Raw genomic sequence first — 18,179 nt, 5'->3', positions numbered from 1 at the left:
GAAAAAAAGAACATGTAGACAAGTGCTTAAAAGAAAGTTTTGTAGTAGAAGAGTCGAACAAGGATCTTTAAGAAAAAAAAAAAAGTAAACACTAATAAGAAGTCATTGAAAAGGATATTTAATTGTACTTTAAAGACGTTATATTTGGATATATAAGATATTATGAGTAATAATATGGGTATATACCTTAAAAAAATTAAAATCCAATTGAATAATTAATGAAATATTGGGAAAAAATGGAAGATAGAAATAAAAGCAATTTATATGTGAATTTCGAAGGAAAGAAAAATTTCGAAAACTTACTTACAGAATATTATGAAATTTTATTAAAAGAAATTAAAACAGAAGAAGAGGAAAAAGAAAAGATATAACAAGAAATAGAAGTTAAAAAGAAAAAATATCTTAACAAAAAAGTTTTTGGAAAAGAAGAATTTAAGCCTTAAAAAACTAAATTAGAAGAACTTAAAAAACCAAAAGATAAATTTAAAAGTGGCTAAACAATGTTAGAACTTCATTCTAAATTTTCCAAAGATAGAATTTTAAATGAAATGATTATTTAAGAATTTAAAGAAAATCGATTAAGTAAATTTCCTCTAGAATATGATGTATTTGATTCTGATGAAGAAGATAAAGTAAAATAGAGAAAAACTAAAGAATAAAGAATAACTCCTGAAAACGTATATGAAATTTTCGAATAAAGAAGGGCTGAAAAAGTAGATGATTTGAGCGAAATCTTCAAAGAAAAATTAGAAACTTATTAAAACGAAAAATCTTGTTAGATAAGAGAACTTCTTCAAAAATAAAAAACAATAAGTAGAGAAAATAAATAAATGTTAAGATATTTAAATTAAGCAGCAAAAAAATTTATTGAAATGAGAAAAAGTAGAAAAAAAACAAGAGAATTATAATAAAAAGGTTTAAATGTTTTTGTATCATCAACATTTTATGTAAAAAAAAAAAAAAACATAAAAAAAAAAAAATATATAAACAAAAAAAAAAGGAATTAAAAAAACTTTATAAAAATGCAATGGAAAGAAATTATCCATTATTTAAATATGAAGAAACCAAAAAAAAAAACCTAGTTTAAGTTGGCTACCTTTTCCTCCTTAATTTAAAAGGGATTTCTTTGATATTGTTAGAGTTTATTGTAGGACAAATCTCGGAAAAGGAAAAAAAATAAGACTTCCTTTTTGGGCTCCTCCTTCTATTAATTTACAACAAAGAACTTTAAATGAGAAAATATATAAATTATCACATGAATTTATGGAGATTAATTGGGAAAAAGATAAACCTAATACAAATGTTTGGGATAATCAACTTTATGTAGAAGAGAGATAAAAAATACTTATGAAATTCGAAGAGGCTCAAAATTGTACTTTTAATCCATGTGTAGGCTATAGAATGTCCAAAAGAAGAAAAGCTGTATTTGATTAAGTCAGAAAAGAACTTTCCAGTAATATCGCTTTTTTGGAAAAACCAGGTGGATTTGATGAAGCTGTTAAAAAAATGGGTGATAATTTCTAATCGAAGTTTCCTTGGCTATTCAAGTAAAATAATAATAATATTTATATATATTTCATATTATTTAAAATTATTTATAAATATTAATTTATATTTAATTATTTTTAGAAAAGGGATAATTAAAAAATGTTGGTTTTTAATTTAAAATGAATAGTTTGCAGATGCTTATTCCGCTTTATGCGATAGATTTCATATAAAATGCATTATTTAACATTTTAATCCTAATGTAACTAAATTTCTTCAGGATGATCCTACTTCTATGTTTAGTTTTGAGAAAATGGGAAAAAAGGAATTATAAGAAGAAAAGCTTCCTAAAGAAAATTTCGATAACCCTAAAAATAAGGAACTTTTACAAGAAGTTTTTTAATAACTGATGGTATTTTTATTTAATTATTTAATTATTAAAATATATATATATAAATATATATATATATATATATATATATATATATATATATATAATATTATTTTTTTATAAAGTATATGGAAGCATATGAAAGAGATATTATTAAAAAAATTCATTTGTTTGAATAAAGATTACCTGAAGATAAAAAAAATATTATTACTTAATATAAAATTAAAATGAAGGTTTTTTTTATTTTTTAATTTTTTAACTTTTTTACTTTTTTTATTTTAGAAAGCTTCTTAATAAGAAATCAATAATTAAGAAAATTAGTAAAAGGATTAGAAAGAAGAAAAAAGACAATAACTTGAAAATATGCTTAAATAATCTTAAGATTAATAATAAAGCAGTTCATTAGCTTAAAAAGATTAAGAAATAGTTGTAAGAAAATAAATAATATTAAATAAATAAATTATAATTTTTTCAATCTAATTAATAAGAAAAAGGAAAAAGAAATTTAATTATTATTAATAAAAAAAGAAAACAATTTGTTAAATGAAAGAGAAAAAAAAGAAGTAAAAATAAATAAAAAAATTTATTAAAAAAAAATAAAAAGCTTGAAGAAAAATAAAAAAGTTTGCACAAAAAGAATTAAGTAAAAAAATTATTAAAAAGTAATATACGAAATTAAAAATATTAAACTATATAGTAAGAATTAGAATCTCAAAGTAAATTTTCAACAAGTAAATTCTCAAACATTACAGTTTCAACATATGCATCTCGAAGAGAATTAGTAAAAAGCATAATGTGTCCATTAGGGTAAATAAAAAATAAAAAATAAAATAACCACAATAAAAAAAAAAAGGAATAAATGTCCAGGTATAGTAGGACCAAGATGGCATATAAGTAATGTTAAAACATGTGTTCCAATAGGAGCTAATTGCCCGTTTGCCCATACTATATAAGAATTGAAATTTTAAAAAGAAATAGAATCAAAAAAGCAAATATTGTTCAAATTTTTAATGACTGTTGCTTAAAAGGGAATGTAATAACCAAAATAAAAAGCTTGGAATCCTGCAGGAAATAAATTTTAATTATGTTTAGGCTGTAGTTAAAAAACTGCTTGTTCTGAATGCAAATTCAGAACAAAAAATAAAGACATTATTTTATAATTGAGTAAGTTTACTAAAATTTCAAATCAGAAAATCTTCTAAAGAAAATCTTTTAAAGAAAAATAAATAAATAAATAGATTGCATGCGATTCTTTGAATTTTAAATTAGGCTGTTTATAAAAAGCGGCTATATTTTACAAATTATGTATTTATTTAAATTACAATTTTTTATTATTTTAATAAAAGAAAGATACAATGAAGCTTTTGATGTAATTAGTAAAGCAATAGATGTAGTACAAAATGAAGTAGAAAAAGAAATACATGATAGTGAAAAACTATAAGAAAAATGGAAAAAGCAATTACAACTAGAATCTTATGGTTAATAAAATAAAAAAATATAATATTCTCAAAATAAATAAAAAAAAATATTCAAAATAAAAAATATATAAAATATACAAAATAAAAATTAAAAGGAAATGAAATAACTGCTGATACAATATTATTAGCTTAAACATAAAAAAGTGAAGAAAAAACAGAAGTTTAAAAACTTCATTTATATGGTATAAAAACAGGGTTAATAGGTTAAAAGAAACATAGCGCTAATGAATTTATAAACTATTAAATCGAAGAAATGTATAAGAAAATAGAACTAAAATTAAATCACGGTGATTCAAATGTTAATTTAATGAAAAAGAAAATCGGAGAGCTCGAAGAACTTTAAGAAATGGTTGAGTAAAGGGATGCTAATTAAGATTTTGGTGATGAAATTTAACCTGTAGATATAAATATAGACATCGAAAATATGGATAAAGAAGAAGTTGAAGACAAATTAAGAGAAAAAAGGTTAAAAATAACTCTAAACAAGGCGAAAACGAAGATGTGTCCGACTTTAAAAACATCTGGAAGATGTCCTAGAGGCAAAAATTGTAGATATGCGCATTCTGCGAATGAACTTTTATTAGTCCGTCCTGAAAAACTAATAAAAAATTTAAAAAATGCAATAGTAGAATGTGAAAAAATTAAACTTTTTAAATTCTGGAATCCTTCAGGAGACTAATTTGAGCCTTGTTATGGACGCGGATTATGTAATTTCTGTAAAATGGAAGAAACCAATAAAGAAATATTTAATTTATTTAGATTAGCTTCTAAAAAAACAAACGAAAAAATCAGAAAAAAAGAAAATTATTTATCTAAAGTTAAATAAAAAAAAAAAAGACATGTTATTTCAGATAAAAAAAAACATCTTTTAAATAAAACTAATATTTTATTAATTTAAGGTTTTAATTGATTTAAAAATAAATATATATATATATATATATATATATATATATATATATATATATATATATATATATATATATATATATATATATATATATATATATATGAATATATATTTTTCAGGATAACATAATAAGGCTTTCGAAATTATTTTAAATGCAGTTAAATTAGTTGATGTTAATTATAAAAAAGATGACTAATTAAATTATTAAATAGAATAAACATATCTTAGTATAAAAAAATATCTAGAAACCAAATATAAAGACCTTGTTTATTTACATTTTAATATTGATGAGCAATAAAAACTACTTGAATAAGCTGAAATTGTTGATAAAATTGATAGAATTGATATAGCTGAAAAAACCGAAAAACAAAATGAAGTTAAAAAAACGAAAAGTTCTTATATTTAACAGTAAATAAAATATTATATTTTAAAAAAAAATATTTTAAATTTTTTATTTTGTTAGAAAAGAATCTATGACTGAAGAAGCTTATTATTTATTTAAACAAAGTAAATATGTTTAATTCTTCAATAATTAAAAAAAAAAATCTAAAAATCATATAGGTAATATAGAAGAAGCAAATAAGGTAATAAACAAAGTATCTGAAATTAAAGAAAACGAACCAGATTAAGAAGAAGATCCTTTTAATATTACATTAAGAAAATGTTTAAAATAATTAATAGGAAAAAAAAAAAAAGATTTAGATCAAGATGAGGAAGATTATGAAGATTATTAAGATGATGAGAAAAAAAATAATGAAAATAATAATAAATAAATGCATCAATTATTCAGATTTAAAAATACGTAAAAATATACATATTACATTTTTATTATTTATAAATAATAAAAAAAAATATTAAGTAAAATAGAATTATATGATTAAGCTATAGGCATTTTAAGTAGAGAAGGTATTTTTATTATATTTTTTTTAAAAAAATAAATAAAAAATAAAAAAGAAACTGATCCTTTAATTATTGATTAAAATAAAAAGGATGCAATTTATTTGTTAAAACTTGCATTAAATTATGTTAAAATTGAAAAATAAGACCTTAAATATAATTTATCAGTAAACATAAAAATAAATTAAACAAAAGAATTAATTTCAAAAGCATTAGGAGAGAAAAGTAAAAATAATGATAAATAAAAATTATTTAAAAAAACAAAAAAAGATAAAAATTACAAAGAAAAGAAAGGCTTATTAGATGCGGCCGAAAAATGTATAGAAGCAGCCAATTATTAAGATGGATTTTAAATAATTATAAATGCAATAGCAATAATAAGAAAAGAAACATATAATGATCAATAGAATTTATAAATAAATAAAAAAATTAATACAGTATATTCATTTTTGAAATAAAAACTATTTGAAAAAAGTATTTTTTTTTTTTTAGATTTATATAAAAAAATAATAATAAAAAAATAAGCTTTAAGAGAAAAACCAATACTTACACCTGTAAGTTAACCTGTTAAAATAAAATAAGAAAACGAAACTAGAATTTCAGCATTTAGAGGACTCAAGCATTAAAGGGATAAAACGTTGGAAGAAAAAAATTAGACTTCAGCTATAGAAGAAAAAACTTTTAAAGATCCAAAAACTATCGGGATGGTCTATCCTGTTAATGCTATATATTAATTATAAAATGCGATGTTTAATATTGACTAAACTATTTAATAGGGAGATAAAAATTATTCTTTCTGCCCTACATCAAAAGAAGAATCTAATAAATGTTATAATTTATATTTTTATAATTTAAATTTAATTTATTTTTCTAGTATTTAGTGAAAAAGAAAGAATAAATAAATTAGATTAAAAATAATATTGGGATAAAAATAATATTTATAATGGATTAGATTAAAAATAATTGGAATATCATCCTTTTAATAGAAAGTAAAATATTATTTGATTAAATATTTTAAGATAAATAATTTAATTTAGAAAATAATAAAATAAAATATTTTATATATAAAAATAATTTTTTCTAATGTTTTGATTTAATAATTTTTAATCTTAAAAATATTTTTTTTATAGTTAAATTCAATAATAAATAAAAATATATTTAATGTTTTTTTTTTCATTAAAATGATATCTTTAGTTTTTTATTTCAAAATTAAAGCAAAATATTAATTTAAAAGTTTTTTTTTTTGTTTATCAATTAATGGAAAACTAATTGTGTTGAATTTTAAAAAATTAGATTTCACTTTAACATTATTATTAAATACCCGTTCAATATCCAAAATATTAAAAGCAATTCTACTTTCTATGAGTTTTTTCTTATATCCTTTTATTTTTCATACTTAGTTTAATAAAGAATATAATGAATATAGTAAAATCCTTTATGTAAATTCTTTTAAAATAAAAATATATAAAATTGCTGTAAAATAATATTCAATCAATTTTTTTAAAAACATTAGTGATTATAAAAAGAAAATGAATACATTTTATTTTAAAATTATACAAATTTAATTTTAAAAATATATATATAAAAAATTTTTTTATTAAATATATAAAAAATATAAAGACAAATTTTATACTTAAATATAATTAAATAATTATTGAAATATAATAATGAATAATATAATTTAAACTTAATAAGGGAATATGGGAAATATTAAAAAGAAATTAAAAAAAAAAAATATTTATGATCACGAAAAGAGGTAATTTTTTTTCTATATATCTAATAATACACTTTCTATATCTTTTGTTTTCTATACCTAAATTTTTATTGATTAAAAAATATTTTATATATATTATTAAGAATTAAAATATTTAAAAATGGATGAGCCAGAACTTAACCAATATTAATTCTTTTTTGAAGAATAATAACAAAGACTTTTTTTATTAAAAATAAAAATTAATAATATAAAAATACATTAAATTAATAATTCATTTATTTGGTTGCTTTTGGAATTTTTTTTTCAAGTTCTTTTTGATATCCTTTGTTTATAAATTAATTGATTTACTTTTTTAAAGAAGTAAGGATAATCTTATATTCTTGCATTCCAAAAATATTAAATATTTGTAAATTAATAAATATTAGATTTTCCTTATATAAAAGGTTAAAATATCTATTTATATTTATAAATAATTATAAAAAATACTATAATTCGGCTACAATATATCCCAAAACTAAAATATTAATTATTTAATTATATTAAGGAGCTCATAAAAGGACATCGTGAATGCGATGAAATCTTTACGATATATATCATATAAAATTTATTTATTAATAAATATGCTTTATGATATTACCCAATTTCAATAAATACATTCTGATAATTACAAATACTTTTAAGTTAAATGTTAAGGAGTATTTTTAACCTGAATTAAAATTCTATAATCCTTAAATAATCCTAATAATAATGTTTATTATTATATTCCTTATTATCGATTTTTTTTATCTTTTAAAATTATTTAAAATTGTATAAATTTTCTTTAATTATATATTTTCTTCATTAAATATTTCTTCTAGTTTTATTACTTCCGGATGATTTAATAATCTGATTATATTAAATAGTTATAATGAACGTTTAGTTTAAATCTTCTTACCATTATAAAAGATAGAAAATAAAAAATTTGATATTTTTTTTTTTTTTAAAAAAAATGAAAATTATTTCTTAAAAATAAAATATAAAATATTTCTAAAAAAGTTCTTTTAATTTTTATTTGTAAAAAAATAATTTAATTGATTTATTACAAAATATCACCTATGAATACTATTTTTTTAAAAAACTACATTAAATTAATTTATTTCTTTATTTAATTATTTGTAAATTTGAAAATATCAAATGCATTTATGAGTGTAAATATACATATTTTAAATTATAATTATAAAAAATATTAATATATTAAATTATTTTTATTTTACTTTTAATATTATTTATTAAAATCAAATTTATTTATAAAATATATTTATACTTATATATTAAATAATATATTTCACTATAATATACATTTAAATTATAAATTTATACTTATTTAAGTTTATTTAGAATGAGAACCAAAAATATGTGAAAACTTATATTTATAAAAAAATAGAATCAAAAATAGAAAAAAATTCTTAAAAATAAATAAAATAAAAAAAAATTAATAACAAAAAATCTTAAAAAAAATAATATATGGGTTGCTTATGTGTAAAGGAAAAAGAAATTGCAAGGCAAAAATACTCGCCTTAAGATTAAAAAACAAATGATATTTCTATTGAATATACATAAAAAATAAACAACACAATAATACATATAAAAGTAGGAGACATAACAAAGGAAAAATCGCAAGCAATAGTATCAGGAACAGATAATTATGGTAAAAATCGTTTTAATTCCTTTCTGTAAAAGGACATAATCTAAAACTTCATTCAGAGTTATAAAAAAAATAAACAGAAGACCCTTTTTAAACCGGAGAAATTGAAATAACAGAATCTTGTGGATTATAAAATGTTCAAAAAATAATCCATTTATTTGTTCCTGTATGGAAAGGTGGAGTAAATGATGAACAAAATTAACTTTAATAATGCTTTTAAAAAGCTTTATAATATTGCAAATAAAATAATATTTAATCCGTAATCTTTACAGATGTGGCTTCATTGCTTTTTGGAATTCCAAAACAAGAAACAGCTTTAGCTTTGAAAAATGCAATTATTTAAGAAATCTAAGATGATACAAAAAACATTTCTTTAACTGAAATTAAATTCATCCATAAAGAAGAAAGTACATTATAAATATTTATTGATGCATTTAAAGAAATTTTTGGGGCTAGAGATTAAAGATAATTTTCAAATTATACTGATGGTTTAAAAGAAGCTTTACTTACTTCTTGATTGATAAAATGACAGATTATAAAGATTATAAAGATTTAAAATAAAAATATTTTCTAAAGATAAATACATATATATTTTATATATATCTTTTTATTTTTATAAAAATATATTTATATTATTTTAATAAATCATTTTTTTAACTAATTATAATCTTCCAAATATGTTCCATAAACCTTAAATAAAGGTTAAACCTAATCTCCTTGAAAAATTTTTTAGACTCCCTTTTTATAACCTTCAACAACTTTTTTAACAATATATTCCTATCTTTTCATTAAATCTCCAGTTTTTCTATCCACATCGTCATAAAATCTATTAATAATAAACTTAATTGAAAAGAAAGATAATATAAGCAACATAAATACAAATAATCTCGAAAGACCATTAGGAAAGCTCTTATTTGTAGTAAAACAAAGCACTCCTGAATAAGTTAAAATCGAAAGTGAAGATCCCATATCTAAAAACTATTTAAAAATTCCGATACTTTTGGCGTTTTCAGGTATGGGCCTTTAGGCATATTTCGTATATATTTTTTTACTTACTTAATATTTCAATATACATATAATAAAGCTTAATATGAAAACTAAAGGAAAACCTAAACCATAAGTAACATTAAAACAAAAATAACAAATTAAATTTATATAGTCTTTTGTTGTATTATCAATTTATTCGTTTGTATTTGATTCTTTTTTTAATATTTATAAACAATTAAATTTTATATAAAAAAATATAACTTTATCTAGATTCAGTTTCAATTTAATTATTTATTTTGGTATTTTCGTTTATAATTTAGGTGCTGCTTAATCCAAGATTTCTTCTAATTGTAATATTGATTTCTTTAGCAAAAATATAAAATCTGTAAAAAAGTGGCATAGCACAATCTTTTAATTATTTAAGAATTAAATAATATTGATATGATCTGACATATCCTTTAAGATGAAACATGCAATCAGCTTAAACACATCTTATATTAAGATTTATGATAAAAGAAATTAAAGTAGGAGGAATAAGATGATTGAAAAGTGTTATAATGAAAATTTTAGAGGAGTAGCTATCTTCATATTCTTAAGAAGTTTTATAATTAGCTAGTTCACATGATTTTCCAATCAAAAAATGATAAAAATATTCAAAAATACTATAAATTAATTATAAAATAAGAGTAGGGACTAAAATATTTAAGGCTTAAAAGCTTTTACCCTAATCGATTTTGTTGTATTTATCGAAAAATACTTATAAATACAATAATGCATATATAATAATTGTATTAACTATCATTACAATAAATATAATGGCCCAAGTCAAAAACTCAATCTTTAATGTTTCGTTTTTATCATAACTTAATTCATTTAATTTATTTGATATTATTGATCTTACATATTATCCTTTAAACCCTGGTCTTTTATATTTTTAAAAAAATATTATAAATAAAAAAAAATAATAATTAAACCTTATATTATCATCATCGTCAATATCCTACATACCATATTTCAAAACGAATTAAGTTTCTATTAATTTCCATTAACCACAGAAAATATTAGCCCATAAAACAACAATAAGTGTAAAAATAATCGAAAAAGACTATTCAAGTAATCCATCATCTTCATTCTCATCACTACTTCCAATATTTAATTCTTAAATAATGAATACTGGAAGTGCTAAAAATGCAATAGGAAGTGTAAATTTAATATAAAAGGTTAAAAAAGTGAAATAAAGTGCAATTTTTTCCCCAAAATAATCCCTTATTTCCTTCTAAGGAATATCATAGTAATTAAAAGTTCCTTTCCATATTTACAGAAGGCAGTTTTTTTTAAATAAGTCTCTTTTTTATTCGAATTCTTTTTTGTAAATTTCCTCTGAAAATATTTTGTTTTTTATTAGTTTTATAGACTCTCCGTTTTCTTCAAGCTTATGATCATCTAAATCATATTTTAAAAGAAATTCCTATTTTTTTTAATTTAACCAGGCTTAATAAAACATTTCACAATATATATCGTTTCCGGTAAGCATAAACTAATCATGTAATGGGAAATAGTTATGAATTAAATTATATTTATTTTTTAATTTCGAAAAGTCAAATAATCTAACCAAAATTGAATAAGTTATTTTTATTCTTTACATTTTTGTAAACAAGTCGTATTTTTCGTCTATATTAATGACTTTTTTATTCCATAAATTTTCGTATTTTATACGATTTCGTACTTTTTATTTTTATGAAGTATATAAATATTCTGTGTATATTGGACTATACTTTATATTATATTTATCCCATATTGTCTTTATGTTATTCCCAAATTATTTTTTCTTTGACTCTTCTAATGAACTTATAAATGCTTTTTCAAGTTATTATTGCATTTTAAATTATATAAATTGCTTTATTTATTAGGCTGGCAGTCTTTTTTTTTTTTTTTTTTTTTTTTTATATATATATATACTAATAAATGAAATTTTTCTCCAGTTTCGATTAAAATAATTTTTTTTTTTATAAATGCTTTATCTTTTTATAACCTGTCTTTTATTTCAACTTCTGACTGTTTTATTTTAAATGAAAATATTTCTTATAATTCATAAAATGATATTTCAAGATAATTATTATCATCGAATTATTTTCTTATTTATTATATTTTATCATTAAAGATTATTAAATAATCTCTATATGCTTTAAAAACTTATATATTCTCATCTTAATTTTCTGAAAAAAAAAAAATATTTTTAAAATACCAAAAAAATATAAATTATAAAATAAATACCTTATATTTCTTCAGTATTTTCAATATAAGAACATTAAGTTTCAAAGCTTAACTTTTTTAAATTAATAGAATATAAAAGTTTAAAAATTTCAATTTTAAGATTTTCAAGCTCTTAATCTTCTTTTTAATCACTCTATGAGCTTTTTCCTAAAACTATACTTTGTGATTAATTATTAAGTTCTTCAGTAACTTATTTTCTAATATTTTCTTTTAAAGTTTCAATAGTTTCTAGAAAAACAGTCCTTTTTTTTTAATATTTATATTCAAGTTCATCAGCCTAATATTAATATTTTATTTTATTTTATTTTTATTCTAAAAATTCCTCATAATTAGTTAATAAAAATGAATTTTCCAATGGTTCGATTTCTTTAGTAAACCTTTCTTTTATTCTTTAATTTTTAAGCTCTTCTAAAACTTTCTTTACGTTTTCATTTTCTTAATTTATTTTTATTATATTATTCAATCTTAAAGGCCTTAACCTTGAATCAGTCGGCTCTAATGAAAAAATATCAGTTTAGCAATATGATAACTATTTATTTAAAGAACTAATAGATGCCTAAACCTTAAGATTTAAATATGAGCAATAAATAACGAGAAAAATGTATTCTCCGCAAGAAGAAATAAATTATCTAACTTTAAATCCACCTTATTAAGTTAATTTATAAATAATAAAATTTCTAAATAGTGTTGTTAAATCATTTACTGGGTTAGTTGTTCTTAACCATTATTTTTTATTCTCATCATAATATAAATAGCCACTATTTAATTATTTTGAAGTTTCACCATTTCCTCCTTCAATAAAAATCTAATTTTTTAAATAATTAGCCTTACCATTATCATCTACAATACAATTTTTTTTATAATATTTCATATTTGCTTTTCTATCTTCTGGAGGTTTTATCATTTTCTCAAAAACACCAAGTTTTTCATTTGTAAATTTAATCATTTTTAACTATTCAGTTTCAAATTCTTTTAACTTGTCTAATTCTTTTTACCTAGCCTTATTGTAATCAGAAATTCTTTTAACAATTCTATACAAAGCTAAAGTAATTAATTCATTTTCATTTTTTTAAGATTCGAAATTAGTCTCTGCATGAAAAGCTAATTAGCACATTTCTGTAATTTATGATAATATAACAAATGTATCTTTTTCTTTTTCTATTCCATCTTTAATATTTTCAATTTATTCAATAATGTTGATATCAAATATTTTTATTTTCTCTCCATATTTGAATTCATGATAGTCAGGATTATACAATTAAAATACGAAATCTCCTGCATGTAAATTTTTTTCATCTAAAAATTTTACATCTTGAATTATTCCTGTTTTTTCAGGAATTATAGGATTTAATTCCAATAAAAAATTTTCGATTTCCTTTATTTTATTTAAACGACTTTCACTATAATCACGATTTTAATCTTTTCTCTTTTTTGGCTTTTTTTACTTTTCCTCAGGTATATTTTATTAACTTTTTATTCTATGTTTTTGTGATGATTTTATTACATTTACTCTTCAATTTTTTTTAATGAACCCAAAATATTATTTATATTTTCTTCTTTTTGTATACTACTTTATGACTTTATAAATTAATCATTTTTACTTTTTTATAAATTATTGCTTAATAATATATTGTTATCGATTTAATTATTAGATTAATTAGTAAGTAATGGAATATCTTAATTATCACTTTTTGAAATATTTTTTTATCTTAATTAATTTGATTAAATTATACTCATACTAATGTAATTTTGTATTAAAGATTATATGCTTTATAAAAACTTTTTAATATATATAAAATTTTATAATTTATATTAGAAAATATTTATAGTATTTTATTTTAAATATTTTATATTTAAATTTTCTATTTAATATAAAAGTATAAATTTTCTATAAAAAAAAAGAAATTAATTAATAAAATTTAATTAAAAAAAATATACTTATTTTATGAAACTTTTATTTAAAAATAAATATAATAAAAAAAGAAATAAAAAAAAAAATATATAATTAAAAATAAAAATTTTATAATTAAAAAAATATATAAAAGTAATTTAAATTATTTTAAATATATTATAAGAAAAAAAAAATATTATAATAAATAGAAACTTTTTTTTTAATAAATATATTTAAAATATTAAGTAAAAGTATTATAAAAAAAAAAAATGAAATAATAATAAATAAAAAAAAAATATATATATTAAATTATAAAACATTATATTAATATAATTGAAATAATAATAATGATAATAAATATATATATATAAATATATATATATATATTTATATTTATATTTATATTTATATTTATATTTATATTTATATTTATATTTATATAATTTTTTTATTTGTTTTTTTTGAAACAATAATTCTGGAAAAAATACATAATATTATTATTTTAAATTTATATATTTTTTTTTTTATTATTATGTATTTGATATTAAAATTTATATAAATATTTTAAATAAATTTCCTTATATATATATTTTTTTTTATTTAATATTGAATAAAGAATTTTAAAAATTTTAAATAATTTTTTAATTTAAATAATTTATTTTATTCTTTATTAAAAAAATATTTAAATTTATAATAAATTAATATTTATAACTATTTAAATATAATTAATATTTTTAATTATTTTTAATTATTTTATTATTTTATATTTTATTGAATAAATATAATCAGAAAAAATATCAATTAATTTTTAAAATAAATAAATAAAATTAATGTTTATTTTAAATAAATAAACAAATATTTATATAAATTAATAATAAATTCAATTTTTTATATGAGTTAATAATAATATGATTTTCCTTTACCAGCTTCTGGCTTATAAAAAAACGATTTGATTTTAGGAGTATAGAATAATGATGATGATCAGTTTGAATAAGGAAAATTATCTGCTGTAAGTTTAAAAAACGGTCCTTCGAAAGATCGAAAATGTCACGATTTAATATATTTCATAATATTTACATTGTTTTTATTGTATTACTTTTTAATTTTTAGTAACATATTTAAACATGAAAATAAAATATAAGAATTCATAACCCCAAGGGATCCTGATCGTAAATAATAATAGTTATTTTTTAATATTTTATATAAAAATATTAGACAGAGCATGTGGAAAAAAAACTCTTAAAGAGTATCCATTTATATATTTTGCAAATCCAGATAAAAATTACTTAACAAATACAGTTTGTATAAAATAATGTCCTAATAACTTACAAAAAAACATGGAAGGTTAGAAAATTGAATGTGCTACAAATTCAAATGTAAAATCTTGCATATATAATAATTCGCATTATCCAAATTAAACATTTTTGATTTACGAAACATTTCTCAAAGATACAGTTTGCGTACCGAAAGAAATAACATATTAAAAATAAATTGAAACTGCTATTTATATTAATGAAATTTAAAATTATATATTTTAAATATATATAGCTTTGGCTATTATTGGTTTATCAGCTTTATTAAGTTTTATTTTTGGGTTATATAATAATATATATATTATAAATCCTATAATTTTTAAATTCGCTTTTATTTAATAGAAGAACATAAATAAAATCAATTATATATTTCCATATTTATTATAATAAAAATCGGTTTTTTTTGTTATAATAAAAGAGAACATATAAAAAAATTAGGATTTTTATAATATTTTATATATATATATATATATAATTTTTAATAATAATAATAGAGCTATTTATTTCGGATTCGCCTATTTCGGAGATATTTTGTCTTGGTTTTTATTTCTAAGCTTTACCATATTTATGGGATTTTTAGGTACTTTGTTTTTCTTTAGAGGCACTTCTGGAGCGATACCGTAAAATATATTTATTTAGATTATTTTAATTGAAAAAAAATAAAGAGTATTAGAAAATGAAACAGACCCACAAGAAAAATATTATATTAAAAATAGACTTTAGTTTTTATCAGATTATAAAATATTCTTTTTATTAACTGCAATTTCATGTTGGATTTGTGGTCTAGCTGTATTTTCAATAGTTCTTTATTTAAATTAAAAAATAAAACTCATTTCTTGTTAACTAAAAGTAATTTATTTTAAATAATATTTACATTAATTTTTTTTTTTAATATAAAGTTGGCTGCAAATTTTATTTAATAAAATAAAATGATTTTGATTATACCCCCTATTTTGTTTATAGTTTTGTTAAGTTTTTTTTGTTTTTGGGTAGATGTTTGTTTGTATATAAAAAAAATATATTTATGAACAAACATTTTTTTTTTTTCTTTATCTAAAAATAAAAGTAATATATTATCTCATGGATATACAATAGATACATAAAATTAACTTCCATTCTAATAAATATAACTATCAACTCATTAATACTTCAAATTAACTTTACATGCATTTTTTTTTTTGGTTTTTAGAGGTTTTTTAGTCTAATGTAGTGATTTTATAATAACATATAGTTGCTGCTAATGGTATTATAAAAAAGAAAAAGATACATAAAATGTCATATGGTAAAATAATATTATATCTTAATAATAATAAAAAACAAGGGTTAGTATAAAAACTTTAGTAAAATACCATTTAGGATCATTAATAATATCTTCAATAGTAGTAACCTTTTTAGACTATTTTATAAGGATAGGAAATTTAATAAATGTAAAAATAAACTAAAAAATATATACAAAATTAGAAAATAAAATAAAAAAGAATTATGCTAAAAAAATATAAAAATTATAAAGAAAAATATAGCCTATTATTTATCTGTTTGTTGCTAATGCTCTTTTTTTTGGTTTGACAGATATATGAGTTACTTAAATAGATATTCTATTTTGCATATTGCTATGTCAGGCCTTTCATATTTTGAATCTTCTAAATTATCTTATTATTTATTAATTAGAAACGATAGAAGATTTTCATAAATAAGAAACTTAGGAGGAATTTTTTTTACTATTTCAAAGCTTTATCTTTGTTTTTTAAGTAGTTTTATATGTTATATTATTATTATTAAAATTCCAACTTATTACTAAAATATACCTAATGAATTTGTTGTAGTTATTGTAATTTTTTAGTTCTTTATTTTTAAAAATTTATTAATTTTTAATTTAAAAAGGCTTTTATATTATTATCTTATACTACAGCTTCTTTCTTTGTAAGTCTTTATAATGATGCTTCAAATACTCTTATTTTAACATCATTTATTGATGAAGAAGTTGAAAAAACGCATTATGGAAAAGAAAGATCTTTTAATTGTCCAAGTATTATTAGAGGTGTTTTAAATACAATAAGAAATAACAAATATTGATTGAAATTTAAAAAATATTTATATAATAAAATTGTTTATTTCTAAAAAATAATGAATACTTTTTTTTAAATAAATAATTTTTAAATTTTATAATAATTTAATTTTTAAGTTTAAATATTTTAATTACTAGTTCTTTTCAGAATCCATTATATAATTTAATTAGTATTTTCTTCTTTTATTTTTTAGTTTTATATTATTAAATTTTTAAAAGTCAAACGATTTAGAAATCTCTTTAGTTTAATTAATATTTTAATTTTAAATTAATTTATTTAAGTAATAGAATTCGTATAACAATATATAGATTATTAAATATTTTAGACATTAAACTTTTAAAAATTTAAATAATGGAAAAGTAAAACTTTAAATAAATGTATAAAAAATTAAATAAATAATAAATAGAAAATTTAATTTCATTAATTCATTTTTTTTTTTTAATTAAATCGAAAATTTTTAATGTTACGCATTTAACATATATATACAAATTATAAATATTTTTAAAATCTTTATAACTTTGTATTAAAAAGATAAAATTTGTTAAATAATTAGTCTTTATTTTTAATAATTTTATTCTCTTAAATCAATAATATATTTATTTTAAATATTAATTAGTTCATTTTATTTTTTTTTAATTTATTTTTATTTAAATTTTTTTTAACTAAATTTATTTATTCACATTTATATTTCTCATTCCATAAATTACTTTTGTAATGAAAAAAATTAATTATTTTATTTAAATATTATAAATAAGTTCAGTAAATCTTTAAAAGAAGTAACAATTTAATATTTTCATGAAATTCAATAAATTTTTATTTTATCATAAAGTCCATTTTTTTATTACTTTATTTTAATTATTAATATAAATAAAAAAAATCATAAACATAGTATTTAATTTTAAAATATAAAAATATATCTTTTATTTATAAAATAAATATATTATTGAAATATAATATTTTTATATTTTATTATGAGTATATATTTTTTTATATATTTGCTTAAAAATTTTATATGAATAAAAATATATTATTTGGTTATTTTATTTTTATTTTAAAATTTATGTAATTATATAAGAAAAAAAATAAAAAAAA

General features: G+C 17.9%; 3 protein-coding genes across 3 annotated transcripts, besides 38 other annotated features; 2 read left to right on the top strand and 1 right to left on the bottom strand. All coding sequences in view use genetic code 6, as the record gives it.

Moving 5' to 3' along the window:
• Window positions 1–948: 948 nt before the first annotated feature.
• Window positions 949–999: a microsatellite.
• Window positions 958–996: a microsatellite.
• A 75-nt stretch (window positions 1,000–1,074) lies between the features above and the next one.
• IMG5_010580 (hypothetical protein) lies at window positions 1,075–4,865 on the top strand (the record flags this gene model as incomplete). The annotated part of the gene is made up of 10 exons (XM_004039726.1): window positions 1,075–1,547; window positions 1,630–1,897; window positions 2,002–2,109; window positions 2,159–2,273; window positions 2,488–2,683; window positions 2,730–3,181; window positions 3,223–3,354; window positions 3,450–4,253; window positions 4,381–4,669; window positions 4,823–4,865. The coding sequence occupies exons 1-10, from the start codon at window positions 1,264–1,266 to the stop codon at window positions 4,863–4,865; spliced, it is 2,691 nt and encodes an 896-aa protein (XP_004039774.1). The 5' UTR covers window positions 1,075–1,263.
• Window positions 1,579–1,623: a microsatellite.
• Window positions 1,928–1,986: a microsatellite.
• Window positions 2,112–2,156: a microsatellite.
• Window positions 2,469–2,512: a microsatellite.
• Window positions 3,065–3,098: a microsatellite.
• Window positions 3,361–3,442: a microsatellite.
• Window positions 3,385–3,429: a microsatellite.
• Window positions 4,276–4,373: a microsatellite.
• A 1,122-nt stretch (window positions 4,866–5,987) lies between the features above and the next one.
• Window positions 5,988–6,017: a microsatellite.
• A 1,663-nt stretch (window positions 6,018–7,680) lies between these two features.
• Window positions 7,681–7,726: a microsatellite.
• Window positions 7,727–7,853: 127 nt separating this feature from the next.
• Window positions 7,854–7,906: a microsatellite.
• A 1,824-nt stretch (window positions 7,907–9,730) lies between these two features.
• Window positions 9,731–12,763, bottom strand: IMG5_010570 (protein kinase domain protein; the record flags this gene model as incomplete). The annotated part of the gene is made up of 3 exons (XM_004039725.1): window positions 9,731–10,466; window positions 10,518–11,454; window positions 11,851–12,763. 3 exons carry the CDS (start codon window positions 12,761–12,763, stop codon window positions 9,731–9,733), a joined length of 2,586 nt encoding a protein of 861 aa, XP_004039773.1.
• Window positions 10,478–10,516: a microsatellite.
• Window positions 10,704–10,751: a microsatellite.
• Window positions 11,464–11,488: a microsatellite.
• Window positions 12,764–13,586: 823 nt separating the features above from the next.
• Window positions 13,587–13,630: a microsatellite.
• Window positions 13,631–13,636: 6 nt separating this feature from the next.
• Window positions 13,637–13,676: a microsatellite.
• Window positions 13,647–13,685: a microsatellite.
• Window positions 13,686–13,777: 92 nt separating this feature from the next.
• Window positions 13,778–13,833: a microsatellite.
• Window positions 13,804–13,850: a microsatellite.
• A 93-nt stretch (window positions 13,851–13,943) lies between these two features.
• Window positions 13,944–14,007: a microsatellite.
• Window positions 13,961–14,018: a microsatellite.
• Window positions 13,961–14,025: a microsatellite.
• Window positions 13,965–14,006: a microsatellite.
• Window positions 14,002–14,101: a microsatellite.
• Window positions 14,062–14,106: a microsatellite.
• Window positions 14,080–14,149: a microsatellite.
• A 236-nt stretch (window positions 14,150–14,385) lies between these two features.
• Window positions 14,386–14,429: a microsatellite.
• Window positions 14,395–14,457: a microsatellite.
• Window positions 14,434–14,471: a microsatellite.
• Window positions 14,472–14,507: 36 nt separating this feature from the next.
• Window positions 14,508–14,560: a microsatellite.
• Window positions 14,561–14,600: 40 nt separating this feature from the next.
• Window positions 14,601–16,598, top strand: IMG5_010560 (hypothetical protein; the record flags this gene model as incomplete). Its single annotated transcript, XM_004039724.1, has 4 exons — window positions 14,601–14,877; window positions 14,924–15,302; window positions 15,707–16,024; window positions 16,088–16,598. 4 exons carry the CDS (start codon window positions 14,601–14,603, stop codon window positions 16,596–16,598), a joined length of 1,485 nt encoding a protein of 494 aa, XP_004039772.1.
• Window positions 16,599–17,155: 557 nt separating this feature from the next.
• Window positions 17,156–17,202: a microsatellite.
• Window positions 17,158–17,219: a microsatellite.
• Window positions 17,169–17,219: a microsatellite.
• A 489-nt stretch (window positions 17,220–17,708) lies between these two features.
• Window positions 17,709–17,761: a microsatellite.
• A 378-nt stretch (window positions 17,762–18,139) lies between these two features.
• Window positions 18,140–18,179: part of a microsatellite that runs on past the window's edge.
• Window positions 18,165–18,179: part of a microsatellite that runs on past the window's edge.

This window comes from Ichthyophthirius multifiliis (genome assembly GCF_000220395.1).
Source record: "Ichthyophthirius multifiliis unplaced genomic scaffold scaff_1120509249540, whole genome shotgun sequence".
Classification (NCBI taxonomy): domain Eukaryota; phylum Ciliophora; class Oligohymenophorea; order Hymenostomatida; genus Ichthyophthirius; species Ichthyophthirius multifiliis.
Note: the sequence above shows the minus strand (reverse complement) of the source record. Positions and strands in the feature narration are given on the sequence as shown.